The following is a 19,580-nucleotide window of genomic DNA, read 5'->3' as shown; positions in this document are numbered from 1 at the left end:
CGGTCGCTGGTCGCCTAGGAGACACGTGCGCGGGGGCCTCTCACAGTGACGGCGCAGACCGATGGCGTCACCCACCTTTCCCTAGAGAGCGGGCGGGCAGGCGGGCAGGCGGGCAGGCGCGCCCCGGACAGCTAAGAGCCGCTGGAGGAGAAGGACCCCTGGGGAGGTCGGCGGTTCGGTGTGAGGGGGCTCGGCCCCGGTTCAGCGGGTCCCGCCGCACCCTCGGCCCTCCTGGCGGCTCTCTCGGCTCCGGCCGCCCCCGTGAGCGGGGCTCTCCCCCCTCAGGACCCGGGGGCCGCACGGCGGATGGGTCACCGCCCGGGCTGAGGATGTCTGGAAGCTCCTCGGGAAGGCAGGCGGCGCCGGCGGAGGTAGGCCGCGGGGGACAGGGGCTGAGGGATGCCCAGGCGCCCACCGCCCCTCCTCAGAAAGCTTTTTGCAGCTTGCGGGAATAGTCCCGCAATAGCAATTGCTAATAGGAATGCTAATAGGAATTAGCAGCGTGTTTACACTCAATAATTACTCCTCGGTCTCTCTGTTGGCAGCCCTTCTTCTGTTGGTTTTTTATTCCCCTCCCCACCCACCCGCCGTGTAAGATGCTTATTTTCTTACTTAGTGGTGCAGTGTATAAAAAGGGAACCCCCTCACCCGGTGGTATCGGGCCCGCTGGTAGATATGCAAATTCAACTAAAAATAGTTTTTGTCAGAATAACGTTAAAAGCCAACCACGCAGAGATGGATCCTGTTTCCCAGCTGCTGCTGCCTTCTACTCTCACATAATCTCGTCTGGTAATGGTCTGTTGCATTAATTTATTAAGGTATATAGAGTATTTGTAGGCCTTTCTGGAGATGACGTGTCTGTTTTCTAACTCCCATTTTCGCAGAAGTGTGGTTTTTTGGCATGTAGCCTGTTACAGTCCCTATGCTGAAAGTTTATCGTGGGATTGTTAGCAGTGGAGAGCATGTGACCCATGGGATATTATTTTGGGACCATAGGTAGGCTGAAAAGTTGCTCTGGGGAAGAAGTTTGTACACCAGTCCTAGCAGGGTATTTCTCAAATCCCAAATTAAATATTGAAACTATTAGCAGTTTCGTTCCTTGTCATGGCCAGACAGACTTCTGGTACATTGGGCAGTCTGATTATAGATCAGTCCAAGCTTCCTCACACAGCAAACAAGTAGTGCTTGATTTTATTGTGCTCCCTAAGCATTTTTTCTCTGTCACCTATTTCTACCATTTAAACACAAATGGCTGCATTGTAGATGTAAAAAAAAAAAAAAAAGTGCCACATACTGAAAACTCTATAGAAACAACATGAATGTGACCTTAACATAAAAATTAAAGGAATAAGCTTATACTGTTTTTTCATTCTTATCTCTGTTTTACTTCTTTAGTTTGAATGTGTGTTTGTAGAATTTTCTGCTTGTTCCGATTTACCAGTTTGCTGCAAAGTACTGTATCACAATATGTGAGGTATAGCTTTTTACAAATACTGAAGAAGCGTGTAGTTGACACGTTCAAAAAGCGTAAGTACCCATGGTTGCTGCTAACTAGTAGTATGCCTTTTGATGTTAAATGAAGTTCTTTACATCTACTAGATATTTTTGTATACACTTGATGAAAATCTTGAATTTTCCAGAGACAACTGCATCCAATTAAGTGGAGGAGAGTGCTGCATTAATAGTGGAATGTTTGTATTTTCCCAGGTAACAGATTGGTTGGCCCGTTCGTTTGATGACTTCTTTGGAAACGCAAATATTTCTTCCAGTGCTGTTCCTGTGAAGCCACTAGAAGGTAACGCTGGAAGAAAACGGCAGCAGCAGAAGAAAGACCTGCCTTCTGTACCAGAAAGTGGCAAATCCAAAGTTCTGCCCAGAAAAAGAGCAAAGTCGTCTTCAGTGGATCTGCCTTCTAACAAGTCCAGACAAAAATGGGGCCAATCTCAAGATGAGCCATGGGTAGACAGATACAAACCTGAAACTCAGGTGTGAGAATTGTTCTAAATATTAATGCAATAGTAACGTTAAAGTGTGACATGTTGTGCTTCTGTTCATATTCATTCTCAGTATATCCTATTTTATGATGGCAGTGAAATATTAATTTGATTTATTTCCTGCCTGTAGGTAAGATTTTAATGAGCTATTTATCTGTGTGAGATGCAATTTTTTCCCTCAGGCTTCCTGAGGAGATAAAGCTACTAATAAGATTTTCCCTGTCCATCCACCCCCGTTACTGAAACTGGTTATTGAATTTCAGCCAGATCTAACAACTCCAAGCACTAGGAAGAATCCACAGCTGAAGAAAGGGGAGGGGACTGAGTTAGTGCACTAGTTATGGGGAAAAGGGACAGACATTATCTCACGTGTAACTGGACAGCAGTCAGCTGGTCTGTTAGTGTGTTCAGAGCACTGAGGACTACGTGCATTTTGCACTATCACTTGCTTATTCGATGCATCCCAGGCGTGACTTTGTGAGTGGGAGGGTACTGTGGTACCTTAGGGCTTCAAGGAGAAAGGGCTCAAATCTGTAATAAACCTGTCGTCACTGGTTCTGCTTGTGGAATTGATTAAAGCAGATTTGAGTGCTGGTTGTTTTAAGTAAGTTAGTGTAGTACTTGTATTTCATATTTAAATGTGTAATAGCTCACCTGTGGAGAAGAACTGGGTTGCAAGGTTAGGAGAAGAGTGAGCTGTGTGAGATTTGCAAAAGCTCCAAAAATCTATGTAGTATTGATCAGTAAAGCCTAAAAAGTACCAGCTCCAGCAATAGCTGTAAAGTGTACTGACACAAACAGGCAAAATTGTAATGTTGTTACTTCAGGACTAATAAATAATTCATTATTTTCCAACTGCAAGCAATGGAAAACTGGTTGTTTGAGGAAACAGGCTGAAAAGATTATCCTTAACTGTTGCGCTTCTACATAGCATAAATATATGTAACTGGAATATACTGGTATACGTCTGGTAGTATTTCAGTTGGCATATATTCTGGTGTGCAATCTTACCGTTACACTCCTAGAAAACAAGAGGTGTACATATGAATTTGATATATTTTAATCTTGTTTTAGAATGACCTAGCTGTGCAAAAGAAGAAGATTGAAGAAGTTGAAACCTGGTTAAAACTGCACATATTTCAGAGGCAGCCAAAGCAGGTAATCTTGCTAAAATTAGCAGCGAGAGATACAAAACCATACAAATGAGCTGGATTCAATTTTATTTTAATTTCAGAGGAAAACCTTAACTTACTGGTAGTGATTATGTATCTGTTACGCTATTAAAAAAATCTGTTAAGAACATAGATTAAGAGCTTGTACATTTGATTAGGGCTTCTGCTGCTAAGAGGTGGAGTCTCTGATTTTTGATCAGAAATACTATTTTCTAGTATCCAGTCAGTTCATACCTCTTTGGTGTGTGCTTGTGGCTGCACTCTGTATCCCACAGATTAAATACCTTGGCAAATTTCTGGTTGCAATGACTTGATGTAATACGATGTTTTTAATTGGATTGATAAGAAGTTACCCAGTTTCAGTTCAGTATGTATTAGTGTTCAGTATGTATATATCCCCAGTTCATTATGTTTTATGTTGCTAGTGTACGTGGTGTGCATTAAGTGAACAGATGTGTTAAAAACTGAGAGCAAGGCATCCAGAGTTCTTTCTATGTGAATACTCAACAGGTAAATCAATAACACGAAATATTTAAGTCAGTTTTTACTGGGGAAAGAGAATCATTACCAGAGAAACTATAGAAGAAATTCAGCCAATATTAATCTTCAGCCACCTTTCAGTCTTTATTTATCATGTGTGGCTTTTGTTTTGTTTTGTGTTTTTCCCTTCCCTGTGACAGGGTAGCTCTGTTTTACTGCTGACTGGTCCTCCTGGTTGTGGGAAGACTGCAACTATAGAAATATTAGCAAAAGATCTTGGCATTCAGGTGCAAGAATGGATCAATCCAGTATCTTTAGACTTTACAAAAGAAGACTTAAAAAATATGTTTGGCCATGGTAGGTATTTTTTTTTTCTTTCCAGTTACTTTTGTAAGATTTTTGCATTCTGTATTTTTTAATTTTTTTATGTCTGTCACATAAGGAAGTCAAATCCTTAGTGCTGAATAAGAATCTTAACATTTACATTTATCTGAAAAGGAACTTTTTTTTTTTCCCCAATGTTTATTCCAAAATAATTTGCAATTTAAATCAGGATAGAGAGCTATGTAATAGCCTGGATATCGTTTCAGCCAATTAAATAAAAATAGGTCTGTCTTTGTCTGGGACCTCAATTGAATGTTACACCTTAAAAATTCTCTTCTATTTGTCATATGTTTGACAAAGGGCTTGGCTGCTGATGTTCACTGGCTATTGTCAGAAAATAAGATGGGTGGGTATTAGCTTTTGTGGGTATTTCTATTCTACATGGTATAATGTATAGAATACGTATTTTTAATTAGTTTTCTTTTTCAGACTCAAATTTTCATACGTTTCCGAGTCAGGCCCAAGCAGCTCTCTTTCAAGATTTTCTATTAAGAGCAAATAAGTATAACAAACTTCAGATGCTTGGGGAGTCCTCAGAAAATGATAAAAAGCTTATTCTTATTGAAGTAAGTGAAAACTTGTGAAATCTTGTTTTGAAAAGAATACTTTTTATTATAATATTGACATGCTAACTAGATTCAGATGGTGGATTGGAGTTGCTAAAAGTTAGTCTGCTTTACTGCAAATGAGTTCTTTATTAGTTCTTGAGTCTCTACAGCAGGCTAGAACAAAGTTCTACCTGTGGTTAAACTATATCAGCTAATAGGCAGAAATTGGAGACTAGTTTGTGTACAGAAATAAGTAATGGAGTATCAAAAAGTAGATCAAAACAATACTGAAAAGTCATACTCATGTTTCTGTATGATTAACTTTCTAGAAATATGTAGTGTATAAATGGGAAGAGGGGAAAACTCACCACTATTCTTGCTATTTAAGGATGCAGGAGAGTATAGAAGATACGTGAAAATTAATACAATCAGAAAGTATTTGAAATTTTGCATTCCCTGGTCTTATGCAGGTGGTGCTATTTAGGGAAGAGATGTGAACTCTGAGGGTGTGTAAGCTACAGTGGGAGGTACAGGAGCAGACTTTATTTTTACTTTTTCAGGAGTGTATTTCAGTAGTATCTTATTCCTGAACTTGTCATGTTCTCTGACCGAGGAGTTTTATAAGTTATGAGAGTCAACTTGCCCGTAAGCTTTCAAGAAAAAGAATAGATGAGATAAAAAAATTCTAGCTGAGTAATGTGATGTACTTTTAGCATTTAGGAAGCATGGTTTTCTGTGACTTCTTTTCATGAAGTCACTTCCTTGTGTCGGTTCTCTCATCTCTCAAGTAGCATATCCTGCCCTCTTCCTCAGTGGAGCTACTGCCTTGAGTGTTTATCCTCCGGGTAAAACTCTAGTAGGCAATGTAATCACCCAAGGCTGTTTCTTAGGAAACAAGGACAGAAAGAAAATGCTTATTTTTTAGATAGTACTTTTTTCTTTTATTATGGAAAAAAATGATCTTTTTTTTTTCCCCCCTTTGTTCCCTCCCCCCCGGTTATCTTCACTGTTAGCCGCATTGAAATTTAGCTGAAAGCAGGCTTACTAGGAAGAGAAAATGTGTAGCAGCCTAGTGTGCCATAACAGTCAGTCTGTGGGAGAGAGTATTTACACCCAAATGTAATGACAGCAGTTCATTTGTTTTGAATAGGACATTCCCAACCAATTCTATCGAGATCCTAGCAGTCTACATGAAATTCTCAGGTCAGTTGCAAGTAAGTTTTTCATGTTAAGCTTTAGCCACTTGCAGTATATTGGAGTTTGATTCTTGTTATACTTGCTTATTTCTCAATTTAGGAGATTTGTTCGTACAAGTAGATGTCCCCTTATATTTATAATCTCAGATAACTTCAGTGGAGACAGCAACCTGAGGTTACTATTCCCAACGGAAATTGTAGAGGAGTTGTGTATATCCTGTATTAGGTAAGATCTTCAATCTCATTAAAACTTGACTGAAATAAATGAGAAATCAGAAACTAATGAATTTTTTTTTAAATGAAATTCAACAGTTTCAAGCCTATTGCACCCACAAATATGATGAAAGTTCTTAATCGAATAGCTGCAACAGAAGCTAGTATGGTAAGTTGTCAAAACTGATAACTTCTGTGCAGTGCTAGGACCAAAAGATTTCAGACTTTTATTTCTGAAATTATGTGGGTTTTTTTGTTACTGTATTTGTTTGATCTTTGATAGCAGACCACCACAAAAATCACCACCAATCCCCCCCCAACAGAAAACAAGGAGTAAACTGGAAAGATGTCTTGTTTTTAACATTAGTTCCACTTGATCCTTGTTTTAAGTCTTCAGAGTTAGTTCTGAAAATTCTTCTGCCTATTACAGAAAGTATATATATGAAACAAATAGTAGGTGTAGAAGTAATTCTCTTTGTACCATCAAGGCCAGAAGAGATCACGAACCTAAATCCTGTATTATGCCTGAACTGTTTCGATTACAAATATGTCTAATACCAAGTGACACCTAGCAAAAAATTATGTGCATTATTGTCTTTAATATTGCAGTATAAAATGTGGCAAACACAATGTTTTAAAGTTGGCAATTTTATATGGTTTGAGCATGTGGTGGGGGCTCATGTAGTCTGTTTGCAATGTGTATTCAGAGGTGGGTCCCCACACTCAGCATAATATTCAAATACTTCATTTCCTACTTTTTCTTACTGCTTTGAATGTTACTTTTCCTTGTAGAACAGAGAAAAGAATTGTGCTCTTGATAGAACTGCTCTGGAGTTGCTTTGCAAAGGTTGCTCAGGGGATATAAGAAGTGCAATAAACAGTCTTCAGTTTTATTCTATGAAAGGTAAATACCTATGATTTTGTTAAGTGAATGATGTTTTGACCATTTCTGCTGTAAAGGTATGCTGTTCACTAGCTGGGTGAGCTGCGCAAAACTTTCACGTGCTGCTCTGGAGCAGGAATAAAAGGCACAAAGTCTGGTTGTTTTTTTTTTCTTTTGTAAAGCTGAAGATAAGTAGTCTTAAAACTGAGTAACATCTGCTATGTATGTGTTGATGTAACTAATGAAATGCCCTCTTTTCTTGATATTTTTGCTATTGGTGTTTGTTTACTGATAAAAGCTTTTGTGATGCAACCTTTAAATTGAGAGGGGTATTTTCATTGCTTGGTTCTTTATACTTCTACATGTCCTTATCTCTACTTTTAAACCATTTCTGAACTAGCCCACTGACTTTGTGTCCAGGACTTCTGTAATGACTGATTTTGCTTTGGAGTTTCTGTGGACATTGGTAAATTGAAAAATTGTGAGGTAGCATGACCTACTGTGAAGTTATTGAGTGTATTATAGAATAACTTCCAATTTCAGTGTTTTAGTCATCTTCGAAGTACTTGGTTGGACAATGCTCAAATCAGACTTAGTTTGGGATGATATTGAATGTTCCAAACATCAAAAGGAAACAGGAAACTTACTGTCATGTCTTGTATAAGCATTGGAAGCCAGTAATTGTTAAGAAACCAATTTATGCAAGTTACATAAGCTGTGATTTTTTTAAAAGCAGTACTCTGGCATGTGTAGTGATGTAAAGAACCGTTAGATGGTGCCAGCTTTTATACTCATCCCAGAAGTAAGGAAGTGAATTCAACAGTTGTTTTCTGCTGTATGTCATAAATCTAGCAATGATCTTGTTGCTTTTATTCATTTTTCTCTCCTATCCATCTTGCAAATGAAAAATGTGCTCACAGAACACAGGATTAAATGTTGTTTCAAGTCCCTATTGTAAGAGGGAGTGTTGTAGTTTGAATTTTACAGTATATTGAAAATAACTTGGCTGTGTTTGTTTAATTACCTGAGGGAGAGTGTCACGTTTCTAGGTTTAACGTGCAAACGTGGAATCTAAATTCTTCTGATGTTTTCTAGTATAATAAGTTTGTATTGTTCTGTGTTAATCGGAAAAGTATAAAATTTTTCTCAGTAAAACCATTTTGGTGATAACACCGCTGAGCTAATAAATAGTAGGTTGGGGTTACCTGAGAAAAGTTTGCATTAGCTCACTGCTGGATATTAAGTATCTTCTACATACTGTGAAAATCTAAATAGTCTTAAAATGACCAGTTTATGTAACTTTTAATAAATTATCTCAGAAATGTAAAAATGTGGGAGTTACAAAAAGAACTTGGGAGAAAACAAAGGCATATGGCTTGACAGCTTCTGTATGACATCTCAGGATTGTGTACTTGTCATACCACACAGAACAGTCTCTTGCTGCATTTTCTCTAAAAGATTGAGAAGAGCTGCTTTCATGTTGAATAGAAATTTTTCAGTTGTTCAGGTATTTCACTGAAGTAAATGATTGGCAGCCAGTGGGGTGTTGTAAATTTTGGAGAGTCCTCACCTCCTGTTGATCTCCTGAGAATGCATTATTAGTTCATATATAATGTCTTTTTTCACTTGTGTACGTGTGTCAACACAAGCAATACATTCAGTTTTGTAGTATTAATTGGTAAAATGGATCCATGGTAATCTTTGGAGAAGAGAAAGGACTTATCTTTTACATATTTATCTTCTAGTTTGATAAGGAACATTAATCTGCCACTAAATCAAATCGTGGGTGAAAATTTTTTACTTTTAAGTATGTGTAGAAGAAAGGTTTTATTCCTTGCATCTCAAAACATTGTAGAAATAGTAGCCTGTTGGAAGAATCAGCTAAAGGAAAGCTTTCCTTTGCTTCCTTTTATTTTAGTGAGGGTATTATGCAGATAATGCAAGTGGAAGATAAATTGATAAGTGAACAGAATGTAACTGAAATTTAATTTACATATGGTGGCAGTTGTACTTTATAAAGAAGAATTTTTTAAGAAAGGAAAGTTGTGGATGCATCAGAACTAGAATGAATAAGCAAGAATACTTGCTTTTTTTAAAGACGTATTTGTTATTCAAAAAAGTACTCAGTGCCTTAGCTGTGGCTTAAGAGACAGTAATGGAATGAAACAGGCTAGTTTAGGTGATTGGGTTGTCTTCCTAATAGATGAGTTTTCTCTTCATGCCCCTTTTATATAACCTTTTCTGTTTGGTGTTTTTTTTATTTGTTTGTTTAGAACATAAGCAGTAACAATACGATAGAAAACTTTTTTGGATTCATGTACAATCATTCCTGATCGTATTTTTGCTTTTATTGGTAGACTGCTCGTTGGAGAAGGAGTTTTGGTCAAGGAAGAAAAGGAGCTCCACGCTAAAATCTGAAGCAGCAGCAGTATCTAAAGCGAGAAAGAAAAGTAAATCTGATACTTCAGAAGATCAGGAGATACAAGCTATTGGTGGCAAAGATGCTTCCATCTTCCTTTTCCATGCCCTGGGGAAAATAATTTACTGCAAAAGTAAGAAAGCTTTGACTGACTTTTCCTTCCAATGGGCAAAGCATGTCAGCTGCTAGTAGCTAGATTTGTTAAATTAAGGCTTAGGGTAAGCTCTAATTCACACATTTGGTCATTAGTAACAGTATAAAAACAGTAATAAAAGTTTGTGGTAACTGAGACTGCAGCTTTTGGTATCCATCAGATAAATAAACGTTTCATTAATGTGTACTACATGTATGTAATTAGATGATATAACTTTAGTTGCATTAGGTCATGCACCCAAGGCTAGATAATAGCCACCACTTCTTGTATTGTGCAAAAGCAGATTTTGGTTTTGTGCATAATTATACACTGTTGTATGGTTATGTTTTGTACTTGTCTGTATTTCCAAAGGATACAGAACAGCCCTGCAGCCTCATAGGTACTGCCTCCTTTATTTGTGCATATGAGTTTGACTTTTCCTGATGTCTTTTCCTTTCTACTGTTTATCTCAACTCTTTGTTTCCCTTTAATGGACGTGTGTGCTCTCTCCTTTCTGACCTGAAAACCTCTTCCACTTCTCTGTCATAACCTGTTTCCCTTTCAACCTCTCCCAAATACTTTCCACCTTAGTACTGAAAGTTCTACTTTCTATACACTCAGGTTCTGCAAAATCTGCTCCCTGCGTGTGGTTATAGTACTGTTTTTTTAGCATCTGAAAACTATCATTCATAAGCATTTGCAACTTGCTAAAATAGTACTATCTGCAGTCAGCTAAATCAGGATCCATAATGCCATTGGCTGTCTGCATTTCAGGAGTAATTCACAATGTCAGTTTCAAAATCAACTGAGGAGAAATAGTGAGATGAGGGAATATGAAAATAATTAAATGACATTGTTTATATGAAGTGTGATGTAACTAATCATGTGCTGTTGACTAAATAATTAAGTACTTATGCCTGCATCAAGAGCTTTCTGGGAACTGAAAATGGTGTTATCTAGTTGCTGATAGAATTGACAGTGGCTAAAAACACTGCTCGATAGATTTGAACACTACTGTTTGTGCAGTTGCACATTTCTGTCCTTGCTCCTATATAGTTTTTATTCTATTTGTAATTTCTAATCTGAAATGTGTGTCTCCTTTCTTCTGGCTTTTTTTTTTTTGATTATGTGCAGAAATGTAAACAACATTTCTGATACTAAAAGACTAAAGATTGTAAAATCCTTTGTAGGAGAACCAGTGTCAGAATCAGAAATTCCTCAGCTGCCTGCTCACTTATCAGAATACCGTCGAGACACCTTGCTCATTCAGCCTGAGGTACATCTGCAATAACTACTCAATTCTAGTTCAGTTAGAAAAAAAATAAACCAAACTAAACTCTTAAGTGATTTATGCAAATTCTAAAGCACAGTGGTTTTGTCACTGATCTTAATATATGTGTAATCAGTCTGTCTAAGTTACAGAATAATTAATCTGGAAAGGACATCTGTAGGCTACCTTCAAATCAGGTTCCCGGGCTCTTGATCTGTCGAGTTTTGAGTATTTCTAGAGACAGAGATTCTCTCACCTCACTGTTGGAATTGTGCTGGAGGGTGGACTTTCCCTTGCTGCAGCCTGTGGTTGTTAAGCTCTCATCCTTTCCCCATGCATTGCCAAGAGGAGTCAGAGTTCACCCTTTCTATTGCCACCCTTTAAGAGAAGACAGCAATGGCTTCTGCCCCTTTATCTCCACCAACCTCCATGGAGCCAACCAACCTCTCATTTATAATAAGCATCACTTCGTAGGTCCTGTGTGCCCGCTCCCTAATGGTCTAAATGTATCATAATTTCTATAGGATGCTTTTCCTTGTACACTGTGTAAAACTTGAACTTTTTTTTCTTGTCCTAATAGGATATTGTGGAAAAGTCACATATGTCCGGAAGTATGTTTAACTTGTACCTTCACCAGAACTATGTAGACTTTTTTTCTGATATAGATGATGTAGTGAGAGCCAGTGAATATTTAAGCGCCGCTGATGTCCTTTGTAGTAATTGGAGTGTAAGTGTCATCTACTTATAAGCATATATTTATTTTTTTTAAGTCTCTGATGATGAGTTTCTAAATTTGTCTTGAAGTGTTTATGAATGGTAGAAACAAATTTTTTGACAATTCACTTAAGAACTAAGCTATATCACTTCACACAGTACAGGTGACAGTGAATTGTTAATGAATGTTATATTACATTAACTATAGAAGATAATGTAGGTCTAAATTTTTGTCCAACTTATGTCAGTATTTTATTATAGCGAGTTACAGCATTTGTAAAATATTCTACAAAAAGTACTTTTAAGTAGAACATATCTATGCTAAAAATGTGTTGGAGTCTGTGTGCCTTTTCCCTGAAATGATTGAGCTAGCCTTTTTATTCAGCTGTTTTGAGTGAAGGTTTCAGAGTAATGTAAACATATTCTGGGTGTGTCACATCACTGCAATTGCAGAGTGTGTTTTAGTGCAAGTGAGACACCCTGTACGGAGACCTTGAGTTCACATAATGCCTGATTTCTCTCTTAGACACGGTCTGTGATGGAAAAATACAGTGCCTCTGTGGCTACCCGAGGGGTCATACATTCAAACACATCCAGAGCCTTTGCCCACCACCAAGGAGGGATGGGGTTCCGGCCTTTACATAAACCCCAGTGGTTCTTTATTAATAAAAAGGTAAATGCTTGATTTTTTTTTTTTTTTTTTAATGGTATGACAGTTGAGTAGTAAGATTTGCTTACAGTGCTAAACTTGTCAAATATGCTATAAGTTACTTTTAAAGAAGAAGAAGAGTTACGTTTCTGTTATTACTTTAATGGAAAAATAAATTGGAGGCCTCTGACAAAGTCCGATTCCTGTGTCCAAATTGTCATACTGCCGGGAGAATCTTAATCCTTTAAGTTAATGGAGACACAGTTAAGTGTTGAAATACTATAAAGTATTCGTAAAAGTAAGTTTAAGTTTTTGTGCCGTTTAAATCACATTAGACTGTTGTGTAAGTTTAACAGATTATTACTGTTATGTTTCATGTGTTTATCAGAAGTACCTTGTTCATGAGACACCAAAGCGCTTATCATTTTTTTACATTTGAACTAATATTTCTCTTGCTGTATTTGGCAAAAAAATAACTGGCCTGGATGGGCAGGGAATTCTGTAATCAAGGGATAAATATGTTCTGGAAATTTTAATGCGCAGCAAAAGGCAAAAATGAAGGAATTCACCACTTTTACAATCTGTGTATGTTAACTATAACTGCTTATCATTTTTTTCTAGTCGATTTTTCAGTAGCTTACATGTATTCATCCATCATGCAAGAAGAAAGTCTGTCTTTTATGGTACAGAGTATCTACTTTAATAATGATCTATCAGTTTTTTTACTTGTGTTTCTTTTCCCCCCAACTCTGACAGTATCAAGAAAATTGCCTTGCTGCAAAATCTCTCTTTTCAAGCTTCTGCTTACCACCGGAGTGTCTTCAGACAGAGCTGTTGCCTTACCTTGCCATGTTAGCAAATCCAATGAGAAACCAAGGTAAGATGGATGTAACTCTTCATCTTGGACTATCCCTTCTTTTTTTTTTTTTTTTTTTTTGTAATTAAAAGTAATTAATTTATTTTTTTGTAAGTAAAGCATCCAATAGCAGACAGTTCATGTGGATAAATTTACTTTGTATAGTATATAATCCAAAAATTACTGTTTAGACAGCTGGGAAACTTATGCTATGACAGTTATTTCTAATATGAGGCTTCATGGTTTAACTAAGGCCTTGACATGAGGATGAATTCATTTTGTAGCCTATGGAATACTAACTCTACATCATAAATACAGTTGATGAATGTCAGGGATGTTTTTTTATATGTAGGCAATATGTAAATATGATAATATGTTAAACAGGTTGAAAAAATCAATACAGACATATGTGTGCAGTGTTTTGATATCTAAAATACTGCAAATGTATATAAGAATACTTGACTAAACTAATGAATTACTGATGTTCCACTGTGTTTATTTGCAAGTGCATTATGCTCTACCCAGTATGATACTGGTGATTCTTTTCTCTCAGCTCAGATTTCTTTTATCCAAGATGTTGGGAGGCTACCGCTGAAAAGACATTTTGGGAGGTAAACTTGACTTCTGTCTTTTCTTAAAGAAAGTAAGATCTTCTTTGTTCTTAATATATTGAGGAAAAGAACCCTTTCATATTTTCCCTCATTTGCAACATGATAATTTTATACCTAGCCTGTTAAAACTTCTTCCAGTTCAGATCTATTTATCATTACATCAGTAGCAACATTTTTAATGTAGTCTTGCTTTTAATCTTTGTTTAGCTTTCTTTTCCATTGTATCAAATATTAGCTCTGTCTTAGACATATCTATGTTTCTCTGGTGCATGATCTGAATAAAATATGTTTTTTTACAGTCAAAAGCATTTATGTGAGAATAAAACAGAATGAATGCATAAAGTATAGTGCACTTTGCCTATTGTTTGTCATGACATAAAATATTAATGTGGAAGCGTGGTAGAACATTCTGTGTTCATGTGTGTGTTGAGGTGTAAGAAGGAAGGTATAGTGAGGAATTATTCTTATATCCTTTGAAGCAGCTGTATCTCTATGAAACCATGACGCATTTTGATGAGTGCTTCCTCTGACGTTAGGTAGCAGCACTGATTTTTGTTTTGTGAAATTTCTGCTGTTGGACTGCTCAGAGTAAATCTTTGTTTAGATTGCGGTTTTTAAATAAAATTATAGTTGTTGAAGTCCCTCTGCCTTAGATGTTAAATACTGAATAAATACTTCTCCCTTCCGCTGTAAGACCGCAGCGCTCAGCTTAGAGGTTGTGTAGAGCTCATGGGCTGATGTGGTGTGACATTATGTTGTGACTCCAGAGAGTCTTCTGAATTATCAGCATCATTTATCTTCATAGACCCTTGGTTACACATCTGTAACTTTGATATCTCTGAAATTTAAAAAGATTTTTGATTGTGATGGTGTGTTTCTAATTAAAGATCGAGGTCAGAGTTAGCTGGAATGACACTCACTCTTTCATCTCTTAGCCAGGAGAAGAGAGTTTGTCAGGGCATCCTTCAAAGCATCTTGTATTTATCACTGTGCTGTTGCTGTCTGAGTTATGATACTGCCCTGTAAGGTAAAGGCTGTATTTCCCAAGAACCACCCTGTTCCCCAGCAGTTGTATTAAAAGCTATTTTGGCTGCTAGTGAGGAAGAAAGGGAAGTGTCCCTAATGGGTGTATTTCTTTGCCACCTCCCTCATCTAAGCCAAAACCTTTATAACTTCACGAATTAATTGTAGACTTCCTATGTCATAAATTACGTCCGCAGCATATCTTTATTTGTATCTGCAGTAGTAACTTGGGTGTGTGTCATTTGGAGTTTTATCTGAGGGGTGACTTTCTCCTGAAGGCGGAGTAATTGTTTTATATTTCTTCACTGTTTTGGAAAGGAGTATAGACAAATGTAGGTATTTTCGTTAAGCACTTGCTTCCTTCAGGAATCCTAATTGAAAATAATTTATTTTGTGTTATTAAGCAGTCTTTAAAACGGTAATATTTATTCTCTGTTATGTGTATTAATGGAATGGAAATGGTACTGGAGTAAGAAATCTGGCATTGAGGAGGCTGCATGGTATTTGACCAGTAACTGTATAAATTTTTATTATTCCCAAGTAAAGTGGTAAAAATAATGAAGGGAACATAGGTAACATACTGATAGAGAGATGCTACAAAGATTGAGAAGTCCAAATAGTAAGAGAAATTTCAAAATATAAAAAGATTTTCTTTTTTTTTTTTCTTTTAAATTTGCTTGTTCCAAGTTAAATTGTTTCCTGTCCGATAGGGTTTCGGTTTTGCTTGGAAATGGTCTAATGGGCAGTTTTCAGTTAGCTAATTGTGAGCAGCTCACGTGTGTGAGGGAACCTCAGTGTCCTGGTTTGAGGACACTGTAAGGAAGGAACTTGGGGCAGCAGCGGGTACCGGGGAGCGACAGAACACAGGCAGGTTCTGCTGTTGCTGTGGTTGGAGGCTGTGTAGTGCAGTCCCTTCCCTGGGAGGAAACCCCGTGTCATCTGTGAGTCCTAGGCATGAGTATCTGTGCCTGGAACGATGTGCAACAGAGCTGTAAAAAACATAACTACTGAAGGTAGTGATGTCAGCACAGAAGGTGTATCGCAGGAGATGGGGGTGTTTTTATGTGGTAACTCACTGCTGCAATGACAATTTTACAGGTTAAAGCTCGAAACGCTCACTGACAAAGACCCTGGGATACCAGAGGTATTTATTGGCACGGAGGGGGACTGTGCCGACGTGCCCACTGTGGAGACGGCCGCGCAGATGGAGACAAACAGAACCAACGAGGACGAACCCAACGGATTCCCTCTCTCCTCAAGCCAGGGCAGTGGAAGTGAACTGCCCTGCAGCCAGCCTCAGCCCGTCGCAGCTCAAGCAATCATGGAGGAAGAAGAATTAAAAATAGAGGAGTACGATAGTGACTGAGTACAACACAATGCCAACAAGTGACTCGCCCAAATAGGTTAATACGCTATGAAGGCCTTTGCTAAAGGCAGTATGGTCTGCACGTAAGTACTGCTTGGGCTACTTAGGTGGGCTTTAGAAGGCCAAGCCTGTGTCAGCATCAAGGCAACTCTCCGCAGCTTCCTCTTAACTTTGCAGGGTCAGACCCGAGCCAAATACTAAAGTAGAAGCTATTCCCTGCCTCTCCTGAGCCATGAAATAATCTATACTGATAAAAAGAGAGCAATAAATGATGACTGAAATTAGTTCGGAAGAGACTGTAGATAAGCAGTGTCGCTCTTAAGTTATTTTTATTTTTTACACTTTTTAATTTACTTTGCAATTGTATAGTGTGTTTCCTGAGTACATGTTTGGTGAGTTGTCAGCATTTGAAGGTTTTATTAAAATTTATACCTTCAAAGAAAAATTGCTGTTTGGAAGCCTGGCCCTTCTGAAAGGAGAGACTGAAGCGTATATGTAAAAAGTTTGATATCCTATACTGATGATGTAAATAAAACTCCTACTGTATTAATGCTGTTTTGTACTCCCCCACAGATTTTTATGTGTTTGTAAGTTGAAGATACAAAGTTGTACAACAGACTATTTTGGATTCCTTTTTGAAATATATTTTCATAATTTATGGAGGGGAAAATATAACAATCAAGCATAAGTCCTTCTCATCCTTTGTACTCTGTAGGAAGTTAATGGTGTATTGTGCAGTTTTTCTGCTTAAATTGGGAGTTGTGCTGGGGAAAGAATAATCCTGTGTTTGGCAAGGGAGACACGAGAAGTGTGCTGTTGTCTGAATAGACTGTTTAATACTTCAGTGTTTCTCTGTAATGGGGATATGTCCACACAAAGCAATCTAATACATTGCTGTGGTTAGTGATGGCACAGGAATAAGAAAAAACAAAAACAAAACCAATTTTGAATGTGTAATGTATGTTTGCATTTCTGTATTGCTTACTTCCAGAGTTTGGTAGAAGCAAATGTGTGTTTATCCACCATAACCTTGGAATTAATGCTGCTATTAAAAAGTCCACTTTTATCCTCTCTGAAGCGGCAGGTGTAATCTTTACAGCTATAGCTGTTCTTTAATTTTGAAGAGGGAGATTTCTCTCTGAATTATTAAATTCTGTTACAGCCATACTCATTACAGCAAAGTCAAAATGTTGTTTGTTGGTTTTTTTTTGGCTGTTGGTGCCCCTTAACACCTTTCCCCCTCTGCAGGGTGCTTTGGGTGGGGTGAGTGTAGGTGGTAGCTCACTTCTCTTGGGCCTCCTGTGGTTGTGTATCACTGAACTGCTGTCTGACCAGGGGGGGTTCCACTGCAAATGACAGTGAGGCATGAAATACTTTAATTTTGCAAGCAAAACTCCAGGCTGCTTCTTTACATCTTTTCAGCTTTCTGTACAGTAGTATCACGTAATAGTAGTAATACCAGAGTCTCACATAAATTATGCATCACTGTTGGCCTTGCCCTTACTAGGTTAGTATTCAGTACTCACCTGGTTAATTATAAATTGCAATAATAGAGACTTATCACTATCAACTAAAGTGTTCATAGTAATTTGTGTAAAACCTCTTTCACATGAAAACACCCAAAAAACCCCCATACCAGTTTTGAATAATCTTTTGTGCTCAAAGGTTTACGGTCTTGTTTCTGAATCACCATGGAATGCAAAGTGTGTGAACAGGATGGGAGCCCAAGTTAGTGAAGTGCTAGAGAGCACCCTCTGAATGCCAATCCCAAATTAAGATAAAATCAATCTCCAGGTGAACCAAAGGGAAGTGCTGACAGCTGTTGAGCTGGCATAGGTGCAAGCAGAGCACAAGAACATGAGTGCTACAGCCCACTTTCTGTCTCTGGGCTGTGGAGGATTTGTTTTGGTGCTCTCTGTGATGTTCCCCAAATTACAATGGTGGGGGAAAGAAGTGAACTGTCCTTCAAACAGGAGTGACTTAAAAGCCTCCCAAAAAGGAAAGGTATTTCTTTGGTGCAGCCAGAGAATTTCAAGAGCTGTCACAGACTTTGGAAAATCCCAATGGCTTATGCTTGAACCCATTTGATGCACTGAAGCTTCTAAGCGTAGTTGTAATTCTGGGGGTGTTCAGTGCAGACAAGGCATCACCAACACGCCAGGCAGCCCGGGCAAGTGCAGTGCTAGATCCACCTGCCTGCACCTAAACCAGCCTTTGCCCAGCTGGTAAGGTTAGTTCTTTTGTGTCCCATTTCACAAACAGCAAGAGACAGTCAAGGAGCACACAAATACACAATTAGGTACAGTCTGCTGCTAGAATCGGAGCAGCTGTGACAAACCTGGACTGGTGCAAACCATTGGACACTGTCCTGCATGACCTCCTTGTCTCTAAATTGGAGAGATACAGATTTGATGGATGGACCACTTGATGGATAAGGAATTGGCTGGGTGGCTGCACTCATAGAATCATAGAATCACATGGGGTTGGAAGGGACCTCTGGAGATCATCTAGTCCAATCCCCCTGCCAAACCAGGTCCACCCAGAGCAGGTTCCACAGAAACGTGTCCAGGTGGGTTTAGAATGTTTCCAAAGAAGAAGACTCCACCACCTCTCTGGGCAGCCTGTTCCAGGGCTCTACCACCCTCACAGTAAAGTGAGAAGTTCCTCCTCACGTTGAGGTGGAACTACTTCTACTCAAGTTTGTGCCCATTTCCTCTTGTCCTGCCACTGGGCACAACTGAAAAAAGACCAGCCCTGTCCTCCTGACACCCTCCCTTTAAGTATTTGTACACATTGATTAGATCCCCCCTAAGTCTTCTCAAGACTAAAAAGACCCAAGTCCCAAACCCCAACTCAAAGAGTTGGGGTCAACAGTTCCATGTCCAAGTGGAAGCCAGTGGGGAGTGGTGTTCCTCAGGCGGCGGTACTGGGACCAGTGCTGTTTACCATCTTTGTCAGCAACATGGACAGTGGGATTCAGTGCCCCCTCAGCAAGATTGCCACTGACACCAAGCTGTGAGGAGTGGTCAATGGAGGTAATGGATGCCAACCAGAGGGACCTGGACAGGCTTGAGAGGTGGGCCTGTGTGAACCTCGTGAAGTTCAACCAGGCCAAGTGCAAGATCCTGCACCTTGGTCATGGCAATACCAAGCACAAATACAGGTTGGCTGGAGAACAGCAGGAGAACAGCCCTGAGAGAAGGCCTTGTCAACGGGAAGCTCAACATGAGCTGACAGTGTGCACTTGTAGCAGAGAAGGCCAAGAGTAACCTGGGCTGAATCACCAGAAATGTGGCCAGCTGGTCGAGGGAGGTGGTTCTCCCGCTCTGCTCTGCTAAGACCCAAGCTGGAGAGCCAGGTCCAGCTCTGGGGCACACACAGAAGAAGCCCATGACCTTTTGCAGGTCCCACCCGATCTCCCAGCAGCCCCAGGCCGTGTGCTCCGGCAGAGACACGGCTCATCTGCCTGCATGGGCACTCAGTCCAGGCTGGCAGTGCCAGAGACCCCGGCCCCACTGCCCCCACAACCCCGAGCGAGTGTCCCCTTGGCCGCAGAGAAAGGCAGGGCAGGGAGCAGCAGGGTCACTGAGCCCGGACACCGGCACCAGAGCCCTTTATTTGGCACTTTCTCCTCCGCAAAGGCGCTCCTGGCCCCGCCACCCGCTGCCG

At 39.2% G+C, this 19,580-nt stretch overlaps 1 protein-coding gene across 5 annotated transcripts; it reads left to right on the top strand.

Moving 5' to 3' along the window:
* Positions 1 to 17: 17 nt before the first annotated feature.
* RAD17 (RAD17 checkpoint clamp loader component) lies at positions 18 to 17,092 on the top strand. Of its 5 annotated transcripts, none has more exons than XM_014960521.1 (16): positions 18 to 371; positions 1,708 to 1,986; positions 3,069 to 3,152; positions 3,847 to 4,003; positions 4,460 to 4,596; positions 5,729 to 5,781; positions 5,875 to 6,000; positions 6,087 to 6,156; positions 6,780 to 6,891; positions 9,228 to 9,422; positions 10,613 to 10,698; positions 11,273 to 11,419; positions 11,933 to 12,079; positions 12,812 to 12,932; positions 13,470 to 13,522; positions 15,644 to 15,819. In XM_014960521.1, exons 1-16 carry the CDS (start codon positions 330 to 332, stop codon positions 15,665 to 15,667), a joined length of 1,833 nt encoding a protein of 610 aa, XP_014816007.1. In that variant the 5' UTR covers positions 18 to 329; the 3' UTR covers positions 15,668 to 15,819. The 5 variants fall into 5 exon arrangements, with proteins under 5 accessions (XP_014816007.1, XP_014816006.1, XP_014816008.1 ...); XM_014960520.1 differs by having other exon boundaries at positions 13,470 to 13,554; positions 15,644 to 15,777; XM_014960522.1 differs by having other exon boundaries at positions 13,465 to 13,554; positions 15,644 to 15,777.
* Positions 17,093 to 19,580: the final 2,488 nt, after the last annotated feature.

Source organism: Calidris pugnax, unplaced genomic scaffold, assembly GCF_001431845.1.
Source record: "Calidris pugnax isolate Ruff unplaced genomic scaffold, ASM143184v1 scaffold326, whole genome shotgun sequence".
Taxonomy (NCBI): domain Eukaryota; kingdom Metazoa; phylum Chordata; class Aves; order Charadriiformes; family Scolopacidae; genus Calidris; species Calidris pugnax.
The sequence above is the reverse complement of the archived record's forward strand: the minus strand, read 5'-3'. Positions and strand labels throughout refer to the sequence as shown.

Coding starts and splice junctions, on each gene's coding strand:
- RAD17 (XM_014960518.1), top strand. CDS start 330: ATGTCTGGAAGCTCCTCGGGAAGGCAGGCGGCGCCGGCGGAG. Junction 372..1,707: donor GGCAGGCGGCGCCGGCGGAG/GTAGGCCGCGGG, acceptor GTATTTTCCCAG/GTAACAGATTGGTTGGCCCG. Junction 4,004..4,459: donor AAAAAATATGTTTGGCCATG/GTAGGTATTTTT, acceptor TTTCTTTTTCAG/ACTCAAATTTTCATACGTTT.